The 25,496-nt window shown below is 44.3% G+C and overlaps 1 protein-coding gene across 1 annotated transcript in view; it reads right to left on the reverse strand.

The window, feature by feature from the left end:
- fbn2b (fibrillin 2b) overlaps positions 1 to 25,496 on the reverse strand; it is a 300,303-nt gene that overhangs the window by 82,183 nt on the left and 192,624 nt on the right. The window contains exons 17-21 of the mRNA XM_061883097.1: positions 11,135 to 11,287; positions 8,682 to 8,915; positions 8,421 to 8,564; positions 3,927 to 4,046; positions 1,452 to 1,577 (exon numbers count right to left, since the gene is read on the reverse strand). Coding sequence (XP_061739081.1) covers positions 1,452 to 1,577; positions 3,927 to 4,046; positions 8,421 to 8,564; positions 8,682 to 8,915; positions 11,135 to 11,287 — 777 coding nt within the window. The remainder of the gene's footprint in view (positions 1 to 1,451; positions 1,578 to 3,926; positions 4,047 to 8,420; positions 8,565 to 8,681; positions 8,916 to 11,134; positions 11,288 to 25,496) is intronic.

Below are 25,496 nucleotides of genomic sequence, written 5' to 3' on the forward strand. Positions count from 1 at the left end.
GAGTTTTTCTAACTCCTCCGGTTTTGATTTTACGAGCCTTCAAAGAACTGCCGTCTCAAGATGGCCGCTTAAAAGCAGGAAGCACCAGCGTGACCACACAACGCAGAGAAGGTAGGTACTGTGCGGATAAAGATATGTTGACTGGGTGAAAGAAGGAGGCACCAGTTTGACTCCAGGATACAGAGAAGGTAGGTAACGTGCAGGTAAAGATATGTTGTCTGGGTGATGGCAGGAAGCACCAGCATGTATGGGTGACAGAAAGAAGCACCAGTGTGACCCCAGGATGCAGGGAAGGTAGGTAATGTGCAGGTAAAGATATGTTGAATGGGAAAAGGCAGGAAACACCAGTAAAAGTCGGTCCCGTCCATTGCTGCTTGCAGCTTTAATTATATATATTATTATGTATATATTAGTGTAATGTTATTAAAAGCTTAAATGAAGGAAGAAGTGTAAAGAGATTAAACTGAGGAAGAAAACACAGACAAAACTGCTTGTAACTTCCGGTAGGAATGTTGTAGAGACATGAAACGAAAACCTCTATGTAGGTCTCACTTAGACCTACATTTCATAAAATGACATCCTTCAGCAAAAATCAAAGGGAAGTTGGCAATTACCCCTTCAAAACAAAAGTTTTGTAAAAACCCGTCACCTTTTTTCAAACATTATCTCCTCTGAGTGCGTTTGTTGTGTCGGCTTCCAACTCGCACAGGAAAGAGATTGAACCCTTCAAAGAACCGCTACGCTGATGCTGCTGCGCTGCTGCCGTCTCAAGATGGCCGCTTAAAAGCGGGAAGCACCAGCGTGACCACACAATGCAGAGAAGGTAGGTACTGTGCGGGTAAAGATATGTTGACTAGGTGAAAGAAGGAGGCACCAGTTTGACTCCAGGATACAGAGAAGGTAGGTAACGTGCAGGTAAAGATATGTTGTCTGGGTGATGGCAGGAAGCACCAGCATGTATGGGTGACAGAAAGAAGCAACAGTGTGACCCCAGGATGCAGGGAAGGTAGGTAAAGTGCAGGTAAAGATATGTTGAATGGGAAAAGGCAGGAAACACCAGCAAAAGTCGGTCCCGTCCATCGCTGCTTGCAGCTTTAATTATATATATATTAGTGTAATGTTATTAAAAGCTTAAATGAAGGAAGAAGTGTAAAGAGATGAAACTGAGGAAGAAAAACAATACAAAAGAAGGAAAAAAACTTCGGGAGCTTCTGTTCGTTCGTGCTGTTAACTATCTGCCTGGCCGCGCACGCCAGGGCGGAATAATGAATGTATTGACAGTGCAGTAACGGGTTTACTTTGTCGTTAAGTAAACGCTGTCTCAAAGGAATATTTAATGATGCGCATTATCTCAAAGAACTCATGTATCGATATTTCGATTTGAGAATCGATACCAGAACATAAGAATTCGGTATGATATTTCGGTATTCTTCCGCAACGGGCGTCCTTACCGATGCAGTTCTTGCCGTCGGGAGTGAGCTCAAAACCGGCGTTGCAGATGCACTGGAAGCTTCCCTCCGTGTTGACGCAGCGGCCATTGCGACACATCACCCCGTTCACGATGCACTCGTCGATATCTAGGAAGAAACACGGATTTGAGCGCCACGTGACACAGGAAGTCGGACGCACAAAACCCTAAAAGCAGTGAAGTTGTCACGTTGTGTAAAAGGTAAATAAAAAGAGAATACAATGATTAGCAAAACCTTTTCAACTTATATTTGTGAATTATATTTATATGGTGAATCATATTTATATAGCGCTTTTCTCTAGTGACTCAAAGCGCTTTGCATAGTGAAACCCAATATCTAAGTGACATTTAAACCAGTGTGGGTGGCACTGGGAGCAGGTGGGCAAAGTGTCTTGCCCAAGGACACAACGGCAGTGACTAGGATGGCGGAAGCGGGAATCGAACCTGCAACCCTCAAGTTGCTGGCACGGCCGCTCTACCAACCGAGCTATTAATTGAATAGACAGCAAAGACACTTTTTGCAATTCATATCTCATTTGGAATGTGATGCCTGCAACATGTTTTAAAAAAAGCTGGCACATGTGGCAAAAAAGACTGAGGAGGTTGAGGAGCGCTCATCAAACGCTTATTTGGAACACACCACAGGTGAACAGGCTAATTGGGAACGCCATGATTGGGTATAAAAGCAGCTTCCATGAAATGCTCAGTCGTTCAAAAACAAGGACGGGGGGCGTGGGTCACCACTTTCTCAACAAATCTCTGAGCAAATTGTTTAAGGACAACATTTCTCAACCAGCTATTGCAAGGAATTTAGGGATTTCGCCATCCGCGCTCCGTGATATCAGCAAAAGGCTCAGAGAATCTGGAGAAATCACTGCACGTAAGCCACGATATTACGGACCTTGTATCCCTCGGAAGGTACTGCACCAAAAAGCGACATCAGTGTGTAAAGGATATCACCACATGGGCTCAGGAACACTTCAGAAAACCACTGTCAGTAACTACAGTTGGTCGCTACATCTGTAAGTGCAAGTTAAAACTGTCAGGCTTGCCCCTGACAGTTTGTTTGTGTTTTAGTTTTTCCTCTGTGTGTGTTTAGTATTCCCTGTCAGCACTCTTTTTTGTCTGTTTCCTGCTCTTTTTCCCTGTACGCTGCTTCCACTCAGCTGCGGCTGATTGGTAACTGGCCACACCTGGTGTCAATCAGCCCGCTTATATTTCTACCTGCTTTGTCCTCCAGTCAGGGCTGGATTTTTGTCACGAATTTCATGTCGCTTCTGTATTGTATTGTCGCTCTTGTCGTTGCTACCTGTCATGTCGTATAATATCGTGTCAATGTAGCGTTGCGGAAAGCTATATTTGATAGTGGTTTGTAAGTTATTGTCATTTGTTCCCTGCTTCCAAGTTTGTTTTCATATTATAAGTACGACTTCTGTTTCTTGCTCGATACCTCCTAGCTTCCACGCTAGGCCTTTTTGTTTGTTATCCGCCTCGTGCTGGCTTTTTGTTATACCCTTTGTTTGTTTTTGTCTTAGCGTTTTAAATTGAATCATGTTTTCCGGCAAAATGCCTCCCTCTTTCTCTGCATCTTGGGGTTCGTATACAACAAAATCTGACAAAAAACTCTACCATGCAAAGCCAAAGCCATTTATCAACAACACCCAGAAACGCCGCCGGCTTGGCTGGGCCCGAACTCATCTAAGATGGACTGACGCAAAGTAGGAAAAAGTGTTCTGTGTTTTGGCAAGTCCACATTTCAATTGTTTTTTTGGAAACTGTGGACGTCGTGTTCTTTGGAACAAAAAGGAAAAGAACCATCCGGATTGTTGTAGGCGCAAAGTTTAAAAGGGAGCATGTGTGATGGTATGGGGGTGTATTAGTGCCCAAGGCATGGGTAACTTATACATCTGTGAAGGCACCATTAATGCTGAATGGTCCATACAGGTTTTGGAGCATTCAAGCAACGTTATAATGGACGCCCCTGCTTATTTCAGCAAGACGATGCCAAGCAAACGTGTTACAACAGCGTGGCTTCATAGTAAAAGAGTGCGGGTACTAGACTGGCCTGCCTGTAGTCCAGACTTGTCTCCCGTTGAAAATATGAAGGCTAAAATATGAGAAGGAACAACTTAAGCTGTACATCAAGCAAGAAGGGGAAAGAATTCCACTTCAAAAATGTGTCTCCTTAGTTCCCAAACCTTTACTGAGTGTTAAAAGGAAAGACCATGTAACACACTGGTAAAAACGCCCCTGTGACAACTTTTTTGCTGCCATTAAATTCTAAGTTAGTGATTATTTGCAGAAAAAAACATGAAATATCTTGTCTTTGCAGTCTATTCAATAGAATATAAGTTGAAAAGATTTTGCAAATCATTCTATTCTCTTTTTATTTACAAATTTCCCAACGTGACGACTTCCCTGCTTTCGGGCTTTTGTCGTTCTCGTAGGCGTGTGGTACCGATGCAGGCTTGCTTGGTGGGGGTCCCCTGGTAGCCCTCGTGACACTTGCAGTGGTACGATCCCGGCGTGTTGACGCAGTCGCCGTTGATGCATGGGTTACTCACGCATTCGTCCACATCTGCAAAGAGGCAGCAGACGTTAGGATCACTTCCACAGCGGCGCGAGTTCCGGAAGCTGCCAGAAGATGGCAGTGTGATGCTCTGGGAGAAGCTTTTAAGCCCCAGCTTAAAACTCATTTGTATACAATAGTTTTTAAATAGATCCCCTTTTAGACCAGTTGATCTGCCGTTTCTTTTCTTTTCTCCACTGCCCCCCCCCCACTACCTCGTGGAGTAGGGGGAGGGGCGGACACAGGTCCGGTGGCCATGAATGAAGTGCTGGCTGTCCAGACCCAGGATGGTCTCCTGCTGGCCCCACTATGGACTGGACTCTCACATTATTATGTTAGATCCACTATGGACTGGAATTTCACACTATTATGTTAGATCCACAATGGACTGGACTCTCACTATTATGTTAGATCCACTATGGACTGGATTCTCACTTCTATTTTAGATCCACTATGGACTGGACTCTCACATTATTATGTTAGATCCACTATGGACAGGACTCTCACTTCTATTTTGGATCCACTATGGACTGGACTTTCATTTCTATTTTAGATCCACTATGGACTGGACTCTCACACTATTAAGCTAGATCCTCGATGGACTGAACTCTCACTTCTATTTTAGATCCACTATGGACTGGACTCTCACTACTATTTTTGATCCACTATGGACTGGACTCTCACTATTATGCTAGATCCATTATGGACTGGACTCTTACTTCTATTTTAGATCCACAATGGACTGGACTCTCACTATTATGTTAGATCCACTATGGACTGGATTCTCACTTCTATTTTAGATCCACTATGGACTGGACTCTCACATTATTATGTTAGATCCACTATGGACAGGACTCTCACTTCTATTTTGGATCCACTATGGACTGGACTTTCATTTCTATTTTAGATCCACTATGGACTGGACTCTCACACTATTAAGCTAGATCCTCGATGGACTGAACTCTCACTTCTATTTTAGATCCACTATGGACTGGACTCTCACTACTATTTTTGATCCACTATGGACTGGACTCTCACTATTATGCTAGATCCATTATGGACTGGACTCTTACTTCTATTTTAGATCCACAATGGACTGGACTCTCACTATTATGTTAGATCCACTATGGACTGGACTCTCATTTCTATTTTAGATCCACTATGGACTGGACTCTCACAATATTATGCTAGATCCACTATAGACTGGACTCTCACTATTGTGTTGGATCCACTATGGACTGGAATCTCACTATTATGTTAGATCCACAATGGACTGGACTCTCACACTATTATGTTAGATCCACAATGGACTGGACTCTCACTATTATGTTAGATCCACTATGGACTGGACTCTCACTTCTATTTTAGATCCACTATGGACTGGACTCTCACTTCTATTTTTGATCCTCTATGAACTGGACTCTCACAATATTATGCTAGATCCACTATGGACTGGACTCTCACTTCTATTGTAGATCCACTATGGACTGGACTCTTACTTCTATTTTAGATCCACTATGGACTGGACTCTCATTTCTATTTTACATCCACTATGAACTGGACTCTCATTTCTATTTTAGATCCACTATGGACTGGACTCTCCCACTATTATGTTAGATCCACTATGGACTGGACTCTCACACTATTATGTTAGATCCACTATGGACTGGACTCTCTCACTATTATGTTAGATCCACTATGGACTGGACTCTCACTATTATGTTAGATCCACTATGGACTGGACTCTCTCACTATTATGTTAGATCCACTATGGACTGGACTCTCACTATTATGTTAGATCCACTATGGACTTGACTCTCACTATTATTATGTTAGATCCACTATGGACTGAACTCTCACACTATAATGTTGATCCACTATGGACTGGACTCTCACACTATTATGTTAGATCCACTATGGACTGGACTCTCACACTATTATGTTGGCTCCACTATGGACTGGACTCTCACTATTGTGTTAGATCCACTATGGACTGGACTCTCACACTATTATGTTAGATCCACTATGGACTGGACTCTCACACTATTATGTTGGCTCCACTATGGACTGGACTCTCACTATTGTGTTAGATCCACTATGGACTGGAATCTCACTATTATGTTAGATCCACTATGGACTGAACTCTCACAATATGTTAGATCCACTATGGACTGGACTCACACTATTATGTTAGATCTACTATGGACTGGACTCTCACACTATTATGTTGGCTCCACTATGGACTGGACTCTCACACTATTATGTTTGATCCACTATGGACTGGACTCTCACTATTGTGTTAGATCCACTATGGACTGGAATCTCACTATTATGTTAGATCCACTATGGACTGAACTCTCACACTATAATGTTGATCCACTATGGACTGGACTCTCACACTATTATGTTAGATCCACTATGGACTGGACTCTCACTTTATTATGTTGGATCCACTATGGACTGGACTCTCACTATTGTGTAAGATCCACTATGGACTGGACTCTCACACTATTATGTTAGATCCACTATGGACTGAACTCTCACTATTATGTTAGATCCACTATAAACTGGACTCTCACTATTATGTTGGATCCACTATGGACTGGACTCTCACTATTATGTTAGATCCACTATGGACTGGACTCTCACTATTATGTTAGATCCACTATAAACTGGACTCTCACTATTATGTTGGATCCACTATGGACTAGACTCTCACTATTATGTTAGATCCACTATGGACTGGACTCTCACTATTATGTTAGATCCACTATGGACTGGACTCTCACTATTGTGTTAGATCCACTATTGACTGGACTCTCACACTATTATGTTAGATCCACTATGGACTGGACTCTCTCACTATAATGTTAGATCCACTATGGACTGGACTCTCACTATTATGTTAGATCCACTATGGACTGGACTCTCACATTATTATGTTAGATCCACTATGGACTGGACTCTCACACTATTATGTTAGATCCACTATGGACTGGACTCTCACACTATTATGTTAGACCCACTATGGACTGGACTCTCACACTATTATGTTAGACCCACTATAAACTGGACTCTCACTATTATGTTAGATCCACTATGGACTCGACTCTCACACTATTATGTTAGATCCACTATGGACTGGACTCTCACTATTATGTTAGATCCACTATGGACTGGACTCTCACACTATTATGTCAGATCCACTATGGACTGGACTCCCACTATTATGTTAGATCCACTATTGACTGGACTCTCACACCATTATGTTAGATCCACTATGGACTGGACTCTCTCACTATTATGTTAGATCCACTATGGACTCGACTCTCACTATTATGTTAGATCCACTATGGACTGGACTCTCCCACTATTATGTTAGATCCACTATGGACTGGACTCTCACACTATTATGTTAGATCCACTATGGACTGGACTCTCCCACTATTATGTTAGATCCACTATGGACTGGACTCTCACACTATTATGTTAGATCCACTATGGACTGGACTCTCACACTATTATGTTAGATCCACTATGGACTGGACTCTTACACTATAATGTTGGATCCACTATGGACTGGACTCTCACTATTGTGTTAGATCCACTATGGACTGGACTCTCACTATTATGTTAGATCCACTATGGACTGGACTCTCACTTCTATTTTAGATCCACTATGGACTGGACTCTCACAATATTATGTTAGATCCACTATGGACTGGACTCCCACTATTATGTTAGATCCACTATGGACTGGACTCTCATTTCTATTTTAGATCCACTATGGACTGGACTCTCCCACTATTATGTTAGATCCACTATGGGCTGGACTCTCACACTATTATGTTAGATCCACTATTGACTGGACTCTCACACTATTATGTTAGATCCACTATGGACTGGACTCTCTCACTATAATGTTAGATCCACTATGGACTGGACTCTCACTATTATGTTAGATCCACTATGGACTGGACTCTCACATTATTATGTTAGATCCACTATGGACTGGACTCTCACACTATTATGTTAGATCCACTATGGACTGGACTCTCACTATTATGTTAGATCCACTATGGACTGGACTGTCACACTATTATGTTAGATCCACTATGGACTGGAATCTCACTATTACGTTAGACCCACTAAGGACTGGACTCTCCCACTAGTATGTTAGATCCACTATGGACTGGACTCCCACAATATTATGTCAGACCCCCCCGATGTCTGCGTAGACCGGAATAGAGTCAGGAGTCAGTGGAGCAGGGCAAAGTCTGCCTGCGGTCGCATAAAACGAGCAATTTGAGGAGAACCTGCAAGCAAAGTACCGGGTCTGGCACCAACAGCCACCTTGGTATCAACACAAGGGACGTCCCTTACCGATACACTCCCCGCGGACATCCTGCTTGTAGCCCATGTTGCACTCGCAGCGGTAGCTGGTGGGTGTGGGGATGCAGCGGCCGTTCAGACACAGATTGGTGAAGTGCTTGCAAATATCCACGGAGTCGTTCACGGAAACCGTGCCTGAAAGACGCAGGGAAGGGTCAATCGTGTCGTGGTCCGCGTCCATCCCTGTGACTGACTGGAGGCCGTCAGTCCAGGGCCAAGTCAGGACGAGTGGCGAGAATTGGGATGGCTCACCTATGCCGGTTATATGTCCGCCGCCGTTGCCTCCGAAGCTTCCTCCGTTGCCGCCGAAGCTTCCGCCGTTGCCGCCGAAGCCTCCGCCCCCGCCCCCGATGCCGCCGTTCCCGTTGGGAATGTTGGGGTACTTGAACCCGTGGCCGTTGTTGTTGGGGAAGTTCCCATTGGGGTAGCCGTTGGGGTGACCATGGCCCCAAGGGACGCCCACGATGCACAGCCGACGGAACTCGTCTAGGAGACAGAGAGGGGCGGGTGCAAGACTTGGGATTATGTCACCTGGCCTGGGACTGAACAGGTAATCATGCAGTTCTGGAAGTTGTTTTCTACATTTTCAACCATTTAACGTGTGGAGGTGAAAGTCATCGGTCAGTCGGGAGGACTTTTTGTTGATTTTTCCCAATCTTGTTGCATTTAAAAAATAATTAAAAAAAAAAAAGGCTGTGGCGCAGTGATGCTCAAACTGTGGGGCCCCAGTTAGTGCAGGGATGGGGACCCCATTTATTTGATTTGGGGGCCGCATTGGGCCGAAACTAAAATAACAAAATAAAAAATAAAATATATATATATATATATTAGGGGTAGGCAAGTTAATGCGTTAATTACGAGTTAACTCATCAATCTATTAACGCCGACAAATATTTTATCACACATTTGCGTATGTTGTTTACATGCTTTTATTTAGTTAACGCCTTTTCTTAACAAGATGGCGTCGAGGGGCTCTTGGTAAAGATGGAACATTCGGCAAAAATACCGGACAATTCTTCAAATGTCCTGGCTGGCTTACAGCGTGGTCACTCCGGGATCACTTATGACCGCCAGACAATTCTGGATGTGGATAGATCGGGCCGTTTTGGACTGAATGAGGCGTGCTTGCTAGACCGGCTAGCTAGCATGGGAATACTTTGCCGGCTACATCCAGCGGCCTGTGAAGCAGCGGAGTATATGTGTTGTCTGTCTATTTATGAATAATGCAGACCAGGAGTGTTGGCTGAGTTCTTAACGTTTGCTTTCAGAGCGTGCATATCACAACATACAAGATGCCGTCATGGCGACACAACCTATACATGCTCGTCACTCCTGTTGCATGCTGGGTAGGGTAGTTCTTTTTTCCCCTGGCTCATAACATCACAATATAGTACCATGTATATGATGCCTTCAGTTTATCAAAGCACCAAGCAAACATTCGGAAAATTCCCATCATATCAATTCCTAGATATGGTCATAATTATTTTAAGTGCACTACGCAGAATAAACACAACATTATTAATATTGCTACTACGGATAATTTGATCAAAAATTCCCTAAAACAGCCCACTACCTGTAATATAGGTTTTTTAAACATAAGATCCCTGATAAAAAAAAAATGTTTCTGCTGTTACCTCAGAAATTGCCTGTTCAGATGTTATGATTGTGGCTCAGAGATTTGTATGTAGATTATATTTATTTTCCATAACAAACAGGATAACTTAAATACCCTGGCAGTGGCAATAAGCTTAAATGTTTGTATTTACATTTTTGGAGTTGATTTTCATCAAATATGCTATTTAACTGCTACTGTTTAACAAGGACTGATTTAAATTGTGTTTGCACAACAAATGTTTTGGCGCTTTTGTTCATGTGGGAGAATATTCCAATAAAGGTGCACTACACACTACTTTTGAATTCATTATTGGGCTTTGCGTATACAATGCAGTTAATCGCGATTAATCGGAGAAAAAGTGCGATTAACTTCGATTAAAATGTTTAATCGTTGCCCAGCCCTAATATATATATATATATATATATATATATATACATATATGTATATTTGTGTGTATCAAACCAACATAAGATAATGAGTGAGTAATGGCCCAAAAAATGTATTTTTTTATCTAAGAAACACAACAACATTACAGCAAAAGTCTCATTGATGCGCTCCAAAAGCGTTAACCACCGTATTGCTACTATAAAAAAATAAAAATAAAAGAAAAATATAATTTTACTTTCTGTCTGCGAATGTTTGTGGTACTGGTAAACACTTTAGGGCGTTTCGGAGTGCAACATATTTGTCGCCAGCGTTAGTAAAAACTCGGCCATCCTTCATCGGCTTGTGTCCGGGTAGTGCCTCCTCCTTTGCTGTATTAAACATGCGCTTTGGCATCTTTTTTGGACTTATCACAATTAAGGATTTGCTAAAAAACAAATCCCAAATGCATATGTAAGGTTGGTAAAATTCGTGAGTAAAAAAAAAAAAGTATAATAATAAAACACCATTTTTTTGTCCACTATCACTCATCAGAAAATGTATATTAGAATGACAAACAAACATTTTATGGCACAAAAAAAAACCTGCGTTGTTCTTTTCAATATTTGCAATGGCAAAGTGGCCATCTTCCCACATCCTTTAGATCCTGGTCTGGTACCCTGGAACTGCCCTATGGAGTGTGAGGATTGTGAGGGCTTGCACTCACCAGAGCCTCTCACGGGACACATCTCAGGGATCTGTGCCAGGGCCCAACAGCGTCCCGTGTCACAGCAACATTGCATCTTGGTGAACTGGCCGCTCAGCTCGGCTGCACAGCGACCGTTGGCCAGGGCGGAGAAACATGTGCCCGCCCGCTGGTCTGCAAGGGAATTACACACAAATACGCACATTTTTGCTCAATATATCGTCTTCATTTTTTGTCCAAATTTCACACACACTTGCATGTCAGTCCCTTATTAATGTGTACCGAATTTTGGATTCTTTGGATAAACACCCAACATTTCAGGCCAGTCTATCCAATGGAGTCAAACTTTAAGTACCGGGAGTTCAAATGGGAATGGCCGCAATTTTTTTCCTATGCTTTGAACTCTCCTGTCTATAAAATGGTGCGGCAAATTTATGGAAATGAATCCGCTAACAGCCATAATGTTTTGTGTTTAGCATTTTTCATTAAACCCAAGCAGGGACACTGAAAAGGTGCATTAATTGTTTGTGCCACGGCGCCATCTTTTGGAGGAGTTCGCTCACTGCAGGTGTTGCGGCTTGAAAATGTACTTCCTGTTTAATGGCCTGGAACCGAAACCATGTTTTCCCTCATGTGGATTCTTCATTCATCACTTAAGCAACGTTTGCAACTTTTACAATACAACTAAAACAATCCGTACTTACTGTTTTTCATGCATATTAGTACGTGCTATCGTAATGCGATGATGCGAGTGTGGCTAGCATTAGCTAAAATGCTAACACGTTTCCGAGTGTTTATGTTAGTATTATTAACTTACAGTGCATGTCAGTTCCCTATTAATGTAAACCAAATGTTTTATTCTTCGGATAAACACCCAAAAGTATAAGTGAGTTGAATAAAGCTGTGTGAGAAATTTCAAGCCAGTCTATCCAATGGAGTCAAATAAGAAGTACCGGGAGTTCAAATGGGAATGGGACCCATTTTTAATTACATATGTTGCAATTTTTTTCTACGCTTTGAACTCCGCGGCTTACAAAACGGTGCCGAATATTTATAGAATGTTTTGTGTTTAGCAGTTTTCATTAAACCCAAGCAGAGACACTGAAAAGGTGCGTTATTAGGAGTTTGCTCACTGCAGGTGATGCGGGTTTAACATGTACTCCCAGTTTTATCGCCTTGAACCGAAAGTAAAACCGTCCTGAGCGTCCTGAGATTCTTCATCCATCGCTCCAAGCAACGTTTGTAACTTTTACAATACAACTAAAACAACTCGTACTTACAAAACCGTCCCGTGTGTGATGTCTATAAGAGTGTTTTGTATGCGCTTTTGCACGTGCTATCGTAATGTGATGATGCTAGCGTGGCTAGCATTAGCTAAAATGATAAAACGTTTCCGAGTGTTTATGTTAGTATTATTAACTTACAATCCATGTCAGTTCCCTTTTAATGTACACCAAATTTTGTATTCTTCGGAAAAACACCGGAAAAATTAAGTGATTGGAATAAAGCTGTGTGAGAAATTTCAAGTCAGTTTATCCAATGAAGTCAAACATAAAGTACCGGGAGTTCAAATGGGAATGGTACTCATCTTTAATTACATATATTGCAATTTTTTTCTACGCTTTGAATTCTGCGGCTTACAAAACGGTGCCGAAAATTTATAGAATGTTTTGTGTTTAGCAGTTTTCATTAAACCCAAGCAGAGACACTGAAAAGGTGCGTTATTAGGAGTTCGCTCACTGCAGGTGATGCGGGTTAAACATGTACTTCCGGTTTTATTGCCTTGAACCGGAAGTAAAACCGTCCTGAGATTCTTCATCCATCGCTCCAAGCAACGTTTGTAACTTTTACAATACAACTAAAACAATTCGTACTTACAAAACCGTCCCGTGTGTGATGTCTATAAGAGTGTTTTGTATGCGCTTTTGCACGTGCTATCGTAATGTGATGATGCTAGCGTGGCTAGCATTAGCTAAAATGATAAAACGTTTCCGAGTGTTTATGTTAGTATTATTAACTTACAATCCATGTCAGTTCCCTTTTAATGTACACCAAATTTTGTATTCTTCGGAAAAACACCGGAAAAATGAAGTGATTGGAATAAAGCTGTGTGAGAAATTTCAAGTCAGTTTATCCAATGAAGTCAAACATAAAGTACCGGGAGTTCAAATGGGAATGGTACTCATCTTTAATTACATATATTGCAATTTTTTTCTACGCTTTGAATTCTGCGGCTTACAAAACGGTGCCGAAAATTTATAGAATGTTTTGTGTTTAGCAATTTTCATTAAACCCAAGCAGAGACACTGAAAAGGTGCGTTATTAGGAGTTCGCTCACTGCAGGTGATGCGGGTTAAACATGTACTTCCGGTTTTATTGCCTTGAACCGGAAGTAAAACCGTCCTGAGATTCTTCATCCATCGCTCCAAGCAACGTTTGTAACTTTTACAATACAACTAAAACGATTCGTACTTACAAAACCGTCCCGTGTGTTATGTCTATAGGAGTGTTTTGTATGCGCTTTTGCACGTGCTATCGTAATGTGATGATGCTAGCGTGGCTAGCATTAGCTAAAATGATAAAACGTTTCCGAGTGTTTATGTTAGTATTATTAACTTAAAATCCATGTCAGTTCCCTTTTAATGTACACCAAATTTTGTATTCTTCGGAAAAACACCGGAAAAATTAAGTGATTGGAATAAAGCTGTGTGAGAAATTTCAAGTCAGTTTATCCAATGAAGTCAAACAAAGTACCGGGAGTTCAAATGGGAATGGTACTCATCATTAATTACATATATTACAATTTTTTTCTACGCTTTGAACTCTGCGGCTTACAAAACGGTGACGAAAATTTATAGAATGTTTTGTGTTTAGCAGTTTTCATTAAACCCAAGCAGAGACACTGAAAAGGTGCGTCATTAGGAGTTCGCTCACTGCAGGTGATGCGGGTTAAACATGTACTTCCAGTTTTATCGCCTTGAACCGGAAGTAAAACCGTCCAGAGTGTCCTGAGATTCTTCATCCATCGCTCCAAGCAACGTTCGTAACTTTTACAATACAACTAAAACAATTTGTACTTACAAAACCGTCCCGTGTGTGATGTCTATAGGAGTGTTTTGTATGCACTTTTGCACGTGCTATCGTAATGTGATGAAGTGAGCATCACCGTGGAGTTATTGAGTCTGTTTAGTTGATTGGATTCCATGGGTCCGTGACGATGACTTCTGTTTTGTTTGATCAGCCGTTTTACTGCTTGAATTGCCGCCGGGGCGCTAATTAATTCAAAACTTCTTCTCAGTCCGGCGCTTACCGAAGTCATGCGGTAAATTTAGGTCTGTGCTTAAAAATTTGAGTGTGATGTAAGGATACCATCATGAAAAGCACATTTACGGTAGTAAAAAAAACCTTATTATGGTCTTACCTTTACTTATAAATGAAGTCCATGCGCAGCTCCTTTGGATCAAAAGCATTGATAACTTGTTTATAGAAGTCTTCCTTATCTATCTTCAGTTTTAAAAGTCTCTCTGTCTCGATGGAGATCTTCCTTTATTACCTCCTGCTTCGATTGAAAGTCCAGTTTAGAAAACGGTTTTATTTTAGATATGTAATCCTCCATGTTAAAAGTGCAAGCGAGAGGAAAAAATAAACGATCGCTGCTCACTCTTGCTGCTTGTTGTCACTTCTTCTGCAGCCGAGTAGTCGCAAGAAGGATCATTAGCGCCCTCTACCACCAGGAGGCGGGAGTCATTTACTGACTCATATTTGACACACGCAGCTACGGTATATTAATAAAACATAGCTGCTTACTGTTCTTTTTAGCATATTCAATAGCTTGGACCTTAAATCCTCCTGAATAGCTCTTAGTCCTCTTCCCTTTATGCGATTTCCAATTATTGAAATCAGCCTCCTCCATTTTGAAAATGATGACAGGTGAAGTGTCACTCGTGACGTGACGAGTTTGACCCGGTGGAAATTCTAGGTATATGCTAATTATTTGGCGAAACGGGTTTGACCCGGCGGAAATTCTGGACATGCGCTAATAAAAATAATATTTTGCGAAACGAGTTTGACCCGGCGTTAATCCTGAGCCGGCGGTAATGCTAAGCATGCGCTAATTATTTTGCGAAACGAGTTTGACCCGGGGTTTCGGTTTGGTGACCGCAGGATTAGGTCTCTGCTTTTTGCAGATGATGTGGTCCTGATGGCTTCATCTGACCGGGATCTTCAGCTCTCACTGGATCGGTTCGCAGCACAGTGTGAAGCGACCGGAATGAGAATCAGCACCTCCAAGTCCGAGTCCATGGTTCTCGCCCGGAAAAGGGTGGAGTGCCATCTCCGGGTTGGGGAGCAGACCCTGCCCCAAGTGGAGGAGTTCAAGTACCTAGGAGTCTTGTTCACGAGTGAGGGAAGAGTGGATCGTGAGATCGACAGGCGGATCGGTGCGGCGTCTTCAGTAATGCGGACGTTGTATCGATCTGTTGTGGTGAAGAAGGAGCTGAGCCGGAAGGCAAAGCTCCCAATTTACCGGTCGATCTACGTTCCCATCCTCACCTATGGTCATGAGCTTTGGGTCATGACCGAAAGGATAAGATCACGGGTACAAGCGGCCCAAATGAGTTTGGGTCTCTCCCTTAGAGATAGGGTGAGAAGCTCTGCCATCCGGGAGGAACTCAAAGTAAAACCACTGCTCCTCCACATGGAGAGGAGCCAGATGAGGTGGTTCGGGCATCTGGTCAGGATGCCACCCGAACGCCTCCCTAGGGAGGTGTTTAGGGCACGTCCAACCGGTAGGAGGCCACGGGGAAGACCCAGGACACGTTGGGAAGACTATGTCTCCCGGCTGGCCTGGGAACGCCTCGGGATCCCCCGGGAAGAGCTAGACGAAGTGGCTGGGGAGAGGGAAGTCTGGGTTTCCCTGCTTAGGCTGTTGCCCCCGCGACCCGACCTCGGATAAGCGGAAGAAGATGGATGGATGGATGGAGTTTGACCCGGCAGTAGTTCTAGAAAGGCGCATACTATATACCCGGCGGCAATTCAAGGAAATAAGTGAAGTGAAGTGAATTATATTTATATAGCGCTTTTCTCTAGTGACTCAAAGCGCTTTACATAGTGAAACCCAATATTTAAGTTCCATTCAAACCAGTGTGGGTGGCACTGGGAGCAGGCGGGTAAAGTGTCTTGCCCAAGGACACAACGGCAGTGTCTAGGCTGGCAGAAGCGGGAATCGAACCTGCAACCCTCAAGTTGCTGGCACGGCCACCCTACCAACCGAGCCATACCGCCCCAATACGGTAGTTCCTGTCTCAGAACAGAAACTCCGAGCCGGGACCCTGGCCCTTCCGTGCTGCGCGGGCGGAAGCTCATCAGTAAGGGAAGGTTGCTGGGGTCTCGACTAACAGTTGCCATTTAAGGGGTCCCCCGAAAAAAAAAAAATAGAAGAAAGTAGAAGAGGAAGGGCGCTTATTTGTTACAGTTTGACAGGAGCAGGTCAGTGGAGCAGCAGCTCAAATGTTAGGAATGCTGGGAAGTCAAATGTGGATATTTCCTGGAAATCACTCCAGTGAGGCAGCATACTGAGTGTACTTACCGTGTGTGTGTGTGTGTGTGTGTGTGTGTGTGTGTGTGTGTGTGTGTGTGTGCAGACTTCAACATTGTTGGAGAAGGGGTGGTCGGGGGAAGGGGGGGTCGATTTTTTTCCACTAATGAGCCAGCAGTCTGGAATTAATCAGTCCCAAGTGGAGCACATTTTTGCCCATTAGAACATTAGCGTGGTGGCGCAGTACGGTATGTACAGTACGTTCCAAGTCCACGTAAACGTGTACAACTCCAGTGCAAACCTCCCACAGGACCGAAGCGACCAGAGGACTCAGAGGGGGTTTGCTGATGACGACCAGGTTTAATTGGAAGCAGACGTCCGTGTGTGTGTGTGTGTGTGTTGAGCGGCCTGACACAGCGTTTGCGTTCTACGGACGGAGTTGTTTATGAATCCAATTGACTGGATGTAGTTCGAACCACTTGATTATTTTCCGCATTCTCGCAGCTGGGGCGATATTTCCTGGCGAGGCATCTGTTTGGCCAGGCTCCGCCCTCGGCTGCAAGACGAGAGATGCGACCCTGACACTGGAGGAGCTCTTTTCTTTGTACATCTGCCCCGACATTCCCAGGCTTCAGCATAGAGGGGATCTTTCTCCTCTTCCATCCTACAACTACAAATTCCGTTTCCACATGAGTTGGGAATGCAATGGTTTGCAATTCCTTTTCAACCCATATTCAGTTGAATGCACTACAAAGAAAATATATTTGATGTTCAAACTCATAAACTTCATTTTTTTTTTACAAATAATAACTTAGACTTTCATGGCTGCAACACGTGCCAAAGTAGTTGGGAAAGGGCATGTTCACCACTGTGTTACATCACCTTTTCTTTTAACAACACTCAATAAACGTTTAGGAACTGAGGAAACTAATTGTTGAAGCTTTGAAAGTGGAATTCTTTACCCTTCTTGCTTGATGTACAGATTAAGTTGTTTAACAGTACAGGGTCTTGTTGTCGTACTCCATGGGAGACAGGTCTGGACTGCAGGCGGGCCAGGAAAGTACCTGCACTCTTTCTTGACGAAGCCACGCTGTTGTAACACGTGTCTTGCTGAAATAAGCAGGGGCGTCCATGATAACGTTGCTCGGACGACAACATATGTTGCTCTAAAACCTGTATGGACCTTTCAGCATTAATGGTGCCTTCACAGATGTGTAAGTTACCCATGCCTTGGGCACTAAGATGCTGGCTTTTGAACTTTGCGCCTAGAACAATCCGAATGGTTCTTTTCCTCCTTGTTCCGGAGGACACGACGTCCACAGTTTCCAAAAAACAATTGAAATGTGGACTTGCCAAAACATCCATCCATTTTCTACCGCTTATTCCCTTTCGGGGTCGCGGGGGGCGCTAGCGCCTATCTCAGCTACAATCGGGCGGAAGGCTGGGTACGCCCTGGACAAGTCGCCACCTCATCGCAGGGCCAACACAGATAGACAGACAACATTCACACATTAGGGCCAATTTAGTGTTGCCTATCAACCTATCCCCAGGTGCATGTCTTTGGAAGTGGGAGGAAGCCGGAGTACCCGGAGGGAACCCACGCATTCACGGGGAGAACATGCAAACTCCACACAGAAAGATCCCGAGCCTGGATTTGAACCCAGGACTGCAGGACCTTCGTATTGTGTGGCAGACGCACTAACCCCTCTTCCACCGTGAAGCCTAAAACACAAAACACTTTTTCCACTTTGCATCAGTCCATCTTAGATGATCTCAGGCACAGAGAAGCCGACGGCGTTTCTGGATGTTGTTGATAAACGGCTTTCGCTGTGCATAGTAGAGCTTTAACTTGCACTTACAGATGTAGCGACCAACTGTATTTAGTGACAGTGGTTTTCTGAAGTGTTCCCGAGCCCATGTGGTGATATCCTTTAGCGATTGATGTCGGATTTTGATACAGTGCCGTCTGAGGGATCGACTGTGTTGGTTTCCGGCCATGCCGCTTACGTTGTGTGATTTCTCCAGATTCTCTGAACCTTTTCATGATATTATGGACTGTAAAAGTTGAAATCCCTAAATTTCTTGCAATTGCACTTTGAGAAACGTTGTTCTTAAACTGTTTGACTATTTGCTCACGCAGTTGTGGACAAAGGGGTGTACCTCGCCCCATCCTTTCTTGTGAAAGACTGAGCGTTTTTTGGGAAGCTGTTTTTATACCCAATCATGGCACCCACCTGTTCCCAATTAGCCTGCACACCTGTGGGATGTTCCAAATAAGTGTTTGATGAGCATTCCTCAACTTTATCTGTATTTATTGCCACCTTTCTCAACTTCTTTGTCACGTGTTGCTGCCATCAAATTCTAAAGTTAATGATTATTTGCAAAAAAAAAAATGTTTATCAGTTTGAAAATCAAATATGTTGTCTTTGTAGCATATTCAACTGAATATGGGTTGAAAAGGATTTGCAAATCATTGTATTCTGTTTATATTTACATCTAACACAATTTCCCAACTCATATGAAAACGGGATTTGCACCACCCCCCGTTGGAAGACAAGGACAAGGTCAACTCATTGCAACTAGGCGGCAGCCGGCTTGGGTCTACAAAGCGGACTCCACGTCTTAGTTTGCGGCTCTGCCTTTCACCGTGGGTGTGCATTCATCATCGCCCGGCCGAAAAACGGCCAGCCTCTGCCGGTGACCCGCCCCCCTAAGTGCCCCTCCTTTGGTCATGGCGGCATCAGCAGCTATGTTTCTTGACCCGTGGGACGGGTTCATCTCATCAGCGCACTTATTGACTCAGGAGCGGATGAGAAGTTTATTGACTCTGGGTTACTGGAGCTTCTTAAAATACCAACTGTTCAACTTAATTTCGAAAAGAATGTTCGCTTTCTTGACGGGGGTCTCCTGGCTAGTGTATCTTTCTAGAAATCACCAGGAGGGAGCTACAATATTTGTCATTCCCCCACGTTTCTGCAACCGTTGTTCTGGGTCTTCCCTGGTTCCAACGTCATAACTCCCACGTTGACCGGTTCGCTCTCAGAATTACCAATTGGAGCCTTCTTTTGTTATTGTAGTTGTCTAGCCTGTACTCCTCTTCCTGAACCCTCGTCCGCAGATCTCCCAATAGTTCCTGAGGAGTATCACCGAATGAGTAAGGTTGATTTATTACCGGGGGCGCCACTACCATCCTTGCGACTTTATAACTCCCAACTTGAACATAGGTCAATTGATTAACGTAGACCCCGACTTAAACAAGTTCCATCCATCTTCTTCCGCTTATCCGAGGTCGGGTCGCGGGGGCAGCAGCCTAAGCAGGGAAACCCAGACTTCCCTCTCCCCAGCCACTTCGTCTAGCTCTTCCCGGGGATCCCGAGGCATTCCCAGGCCAGCCGGGAGACATAGTCTTCCCAACGTGTCCTGGGTCTTCCCCGTGGTCTCCTACCGGTTGGACGTGCCCTAAACACCTCCCTAGGGAGGCGTTCGGGTGGCATCCTGACCAGATGCCCGAACCACCTCATCTGGCTCCTCTCCATGTGGAGGAGCAGCGGCTTTACTTTGAGGTCCTCCCGGATGGCAGAGCTTCTCACCCTATCTCTAAGTGAGAGACCCACCACACGGCGGAGGAAACTCATTTGGGCCGCTTGTACCCGTGATCTTATCCTTTCGGTCATGACCCAAAGCTCATGACCATAGGTGAGGATGGGAACGTAGATCGACCGATAAATTGAGAGCTTTGCCTTCCGGCTCAGCTCCTTCTTCACCACAACGGATCGATACAACGTCCGCATTACTGAAGACGCCGCACCGATCCGCCTGTCGATCTCACGATCCACTCTTCCCCCACTCATGAACAAGACTCCTAGGTACTTGAACTCCTCCACTTAGGACAGGGTCTCCTCCCCAACCCGAGATGGCATTCCACCCTTTTCCGGGCGAGAACCAATGACTCGGACTTGGAGGTGCTGATTGTCATTCCGGTCGCTTCACACTCGGCTGCAAACCGATCCAGTGAGAGCTGAAGATCCCGGTCAGATGAAGCCATCAGGACCACATCATCCGCAAAAAGCAGAGACCTAATCCTGCGGTCACCAAACCGGAACCCCTCAACGCCTTCACTGCGCCTCGAAATTCTGTCCATAAAAGTTATGAACAGAATCGGTGACAAAGGACAGCCTTGGCAGAGTCCAACCCTCACTGGAAATGAGCCATTTCGACCCGTTTCACAAAATAAAGAAAACAATGGGAGCCACAAAACTCTTTTGAAATTTTCAAATGAAACAACACTGCATACATAGTTTTTTTTACTTTGTGCTATGTATAAACCAGGGGTCTCAGACACGTGGCCCGCAACTTAAGATGAAAATTTAATGATAGTGGGGCCCGCGAGTTTTATATGAATGCCGCTTGACAGCATGATACTTAAAACCTTCCCGAATATTCCGAGAGACTACCGAATGTCTGATCCACTATTCTCACAAATGTTTGCAGGATTTCCCTGGACCAACAATAATTAGGGCATCCTATGAAGGTGCTGCCTTTAACGCCCTCTACAACACGTCCAATAAGCTTGCCAGCCTCGTATGAGGCTTCTGCAGTCACACGCAAACCATTGCAAGGCATACTTGTTTAACAGCCATACAGGTCACACTGAGGGTGCCAGTTTAAACAACTTTAACACTGTTACTAATATGCGCTACACTGTGAACCCACAACAAACAAGAATGGCAAACACATTTTGGGAGAACATCGGCACTGTAACATAACATAAACATAAAATAACAAATACCCAGAATCACATGCATCCCTACTCTTCTGGGGTTGGTGCTCGCAGGGGTGTATAATGTAGCCCAGAAGAGTAGGGATGCATGGGATTCTGGGTATTTGTTATTTTGTGTTTATGTTGTGTTACAGTGCCAATGTTTTCTCGAAATGTGTTTGTCATTCTTGTTTGGTGCGGGTTCACAGTGTGGCGCATATTAGTAAGAGCGTTAAAGTTGTTTATGTTACCACCCTCAGTGTAACCTGTACGGCTGTTGACTAAGAATGTGTTGCAGTCGCTTTCGTGTGTTAACAGAGGCTTAATATAAAATGTGTTCAGTCGCCACGTAGATCGCGTGGCGTAAAAGCGGCCGCGACGACATGTTGTGGAGGAGGTTCAAGGCATTGTAATCACTGCACATCCTCAATATTCAAGTTCAGGTGAAAACCGGGGAATGTTATCCCCGGGTGATTTCTGAGAGAGAGGCACTAAAATCCGGAAACCTCCCGGAATAATCTTTGGGGTCGGCAATTTATCAGCTGAGCCACATCAGAGTGATCAAAGAGCCATGCGGCTCAGGAGCTAGACGAAGTGGCTGGGGAGAGGGAAGTCTGGGTTTCCCTGCTTAGGCTGTTGCCCCCGCGACCCGACCTCGGATAAGCGGAAGAAGATGGACGGATGGATGGGTCGAAATGGCTCTTTGAGTGGTTAAGGTTGTCGACCCCTGCTCTAGAGGAATACGGTTCCTTGCCGATTGCAGGCAGCCATATCCGTTCTGGTACTTCCGCTCATAATTTTTCTTCTTAAGAAACTTCTCTGTGAATTTAGCTCCAGACTACTTCTGTTTTTTGATATTGTTATTCCTGCCACAAGTGCGGCCCATATGGACCACAGCTGATAAAGAGGATTGTTGATGTGTGTTATTGTAGTAGGTCCTTTAAAAAAGGTTCATCTATCCGGGGGGCGCTGAAACCTATCCCAGCTGCATCCAGATGTAAGAGGGGTTAGTGCATCTGCCTCACAGTACGAAGGTCCTGTGTAGTCCTGGGTTCAAACTCAGGCTCAGGATCTTTCTGTGTGGAGTTTGCATGTTCTCCCCGTGACTGCGTGGGTTCCCTCCGGGTACTCCGGCTTCCTCCCACTTCCAAAGACATGCACCTGGGGATAGGTTGATTGGCAACACTAAATGGTCCCTAGTGTGTGAATGTTGTCTGTCTATCTGTGTTGGCCCTATGATGAGGTGGCGACTTGTCCAGGGTGTGCGCCGCCTTCCCCCTGATTGTAGCTGAGATAGGCACCAGTGCCCCCCGCGACCCCAAAAGGGAATAAGCGGTAGGAAAAGGATGGATGGAATTCTAACAGCTCCATTGACCCATGTGGCTTACTTCCTAACAGCGCCACCAAGTGGTGACATAACCTCTGTCAGCCTCACAGGGGAGCAACTTACAACAGTTGATAACGTCTGTCTGCGCTCTGTTGAACGAACGCCAGGTTGAAGGCGCGTCCTGAGATCACAGGCTCGGAATATTCCGGTACGATATCAGTCGGATTTGCTGCAAGGTCTGGTTTTCTTTATCTGTCTCCTCCACGTCTTGTCTGGTCCAATTTGGAAGTGGGACAAAGAGTGAGGAAGGATGTACGGGGGCTGCCGCGTCTGGCACCTGTGTTATTTGTTCTAACTTTTTTTATTTCTTCCCTCTCAGACAACTGGAATGGAGCCCAGCCACGATTAAAAGAAGCAAGGCTTGGATGCACATTGAGAGGAACGATTAGACCGGATGACGGGGTAAGGCAGAAATGTTGGAAAAGACAAAACTTCTACAATTACAATCGTCCTTCCTCAGTTACCATCTTCCATTCTTTCGTACATTGCTTATTCCACGAGCCATCATGTGACCGAACCCAAGTGGTCATCATCAGTGAAGGGAAATATTCGACACCCTGGACTGTTGAACTCAGCCAAAGAAGGCCGGCTCTTATTTCGACATGACTGCTCCGATGCACACAGCAGTTCTTTAAAGTTTGGAGAGGAAATAAAACACGTAGAACAGTTTCCACGGGGGGACGTGACCTCGACCCCGCAGACGTCATTAGGATGACAAGAGTTATTGTACGAAAAAACTATTAACAGATGCGGCAAGGGAGCAAAGGTCTGCAGATGTCTCACTAAGTCTTGTAAAAAGTCTGGGACGGTGGCGTATTATTGCCAATGGATGCTACACAACAGCAATGGTTCTCGTTCAATCCGGCTAAAATTTCACACACACGTGCGTTTTAGTCCTCTTAAGGTGTGTACCAAATTTCGAAGTGATTCAACTAAACGGCTAAATGTTACAGTGAGTGTTTTGTAGGGCGCAGTAAGCTATGTGGGAATCTGACTCAACGGGTTAACTTAGTAACAGCGCCACCATACCATACCATACCATACCATATCATACCAGACCATACCATACCATACCAGACCATACTAAACGTCATTAGGATGACAAGAGTTATTGTACGACAAAACTATTAACAGATACGGCAAGGGAGCAAAGATCTGCAGATGTCTCACTATCTTGTAAAAAGGCTGGGACGGTGGCGTATTAATGCCAATGGATGCTTCACAGCAGCAATAGTTTTGGTTCAATCCGGCTAAAATTTCACACACATGAACGTTTTAGTCCTCTAAAGGTGTGAACCAAATTTCGAGGTGATTCAACTAAACGGCTAAATGTTACAGTGAGTGTTTTGTAGGGCCCAGTAAGCTATGTGGGAATCTGACTCAAGGGGTTAACTTAGTAACAGCGCCACCATACCATACCATACCAGACCATACCATACCATACTAAACGTCACTAGGATGACAAGAGTTATTGTACGACAAAACTATTAACTGATGCGGCAAGGGAGCAAAGGTCTGCAGATGTCTCACTAAGTCTTGTTAAAAGGCTGGGACGGTGGCGTATTAATGCCAATGGATGCTTCACAGCAGCAATATTTTTGGCTCAATCCGGCTAAAATTTCACACACATGTGCGTTTTAGTCCTCTAAGGGTGTGTGCCAAATTTCGAAGTGATTCAACTAAACGGCTAAATGTTACAGTGAGTGTTTTGTAGGGCGCAGTAAGCTATGTGGGAATCTGACTCAAGGGGTTAACTTAGTAACAGCGCCACCATACCATACCATACCATACCATACCACACCATACCAGACGTCATTAGGATGACAAGAGTTATGGTACGACAAAACTATTAACTGATGCGGCAAGGGAGCAAAGGTCTGCAGACGTCTCACTAAGTCTTGTAAAAAGTCTGGGACGGTGGCGTATTAATGCCAATGGATGCTTCACAGCAGCAATAGTTTTCGTTCAGTCCGGCTACAATTTCACACACATGTGCGTTTTAGTCCTCTAAAGGTGTGTACCAAATTTCGAGGTGATTCGACTAAACGGCTAAAGGTTACAGTGAGTGTTTTGTAGGGCGCAGTAAGCTATGTGGGAATCTGACTCAAGGGGTTAACTTAGTAACAGCGCCACCATACCATACCATACCAGACCAGACCAGACCAGACCAGACCAGACCAGACCATACCATACCAGATGTCATTAGGATGACAAGAGTTATTGTACGACAAAACTATTAACTGATGCGGCAAGGGAGCAAAGGTCTGCAGACGTCTCACTAAGTCTTGTAAAAAGTCTGGGACCGTGGCGTATTAATGCCAATGGATGCTTCACAGCAGCAATAGTTTTGGTTCAATCCGGCTAAAATTTCACACACATGTGCGTTTTAGTCCTCTAACGGTGTATACCAAATTTCGAGGTGATTCGACTAAAGTGCTAAATGTTACAGTGAGTGTTTTGTAGGGCGCAGTGAGCTATGTGGGAATCTGACTCAAGGGGTTAACTTAGTAACAGCGCCACCATACCAGACCATACCATACCATACCATACCATACCATACTAAACGTCACTAGGATGACAAGAGTTATTGTACGACAAAACTATTAACTGATGCGGCAAGGGAACAAAGGTCTGCAGACGTCTCACTAAGTCTTGTAAAAAGGCTGGGACGGTGGCGTATTAATGCAAATTGATGCTTTAC

This window comes from Nerophis ophidion, linkage group LG22 (genome assembly GCF_033978795.1).
Source record: "Nerophis ophidion isolate RoL-2023_Sa linkage group LG22, RoL_Noph_v1.0, whole genome shotgun sequence".
Classification (NCBI taxonomy): Eukaryota; Metazoa; Chordata; class Actinopteri; order Syngnathiformes; family Syngnathidae; genus Nerophis; species Nerophis ophidion.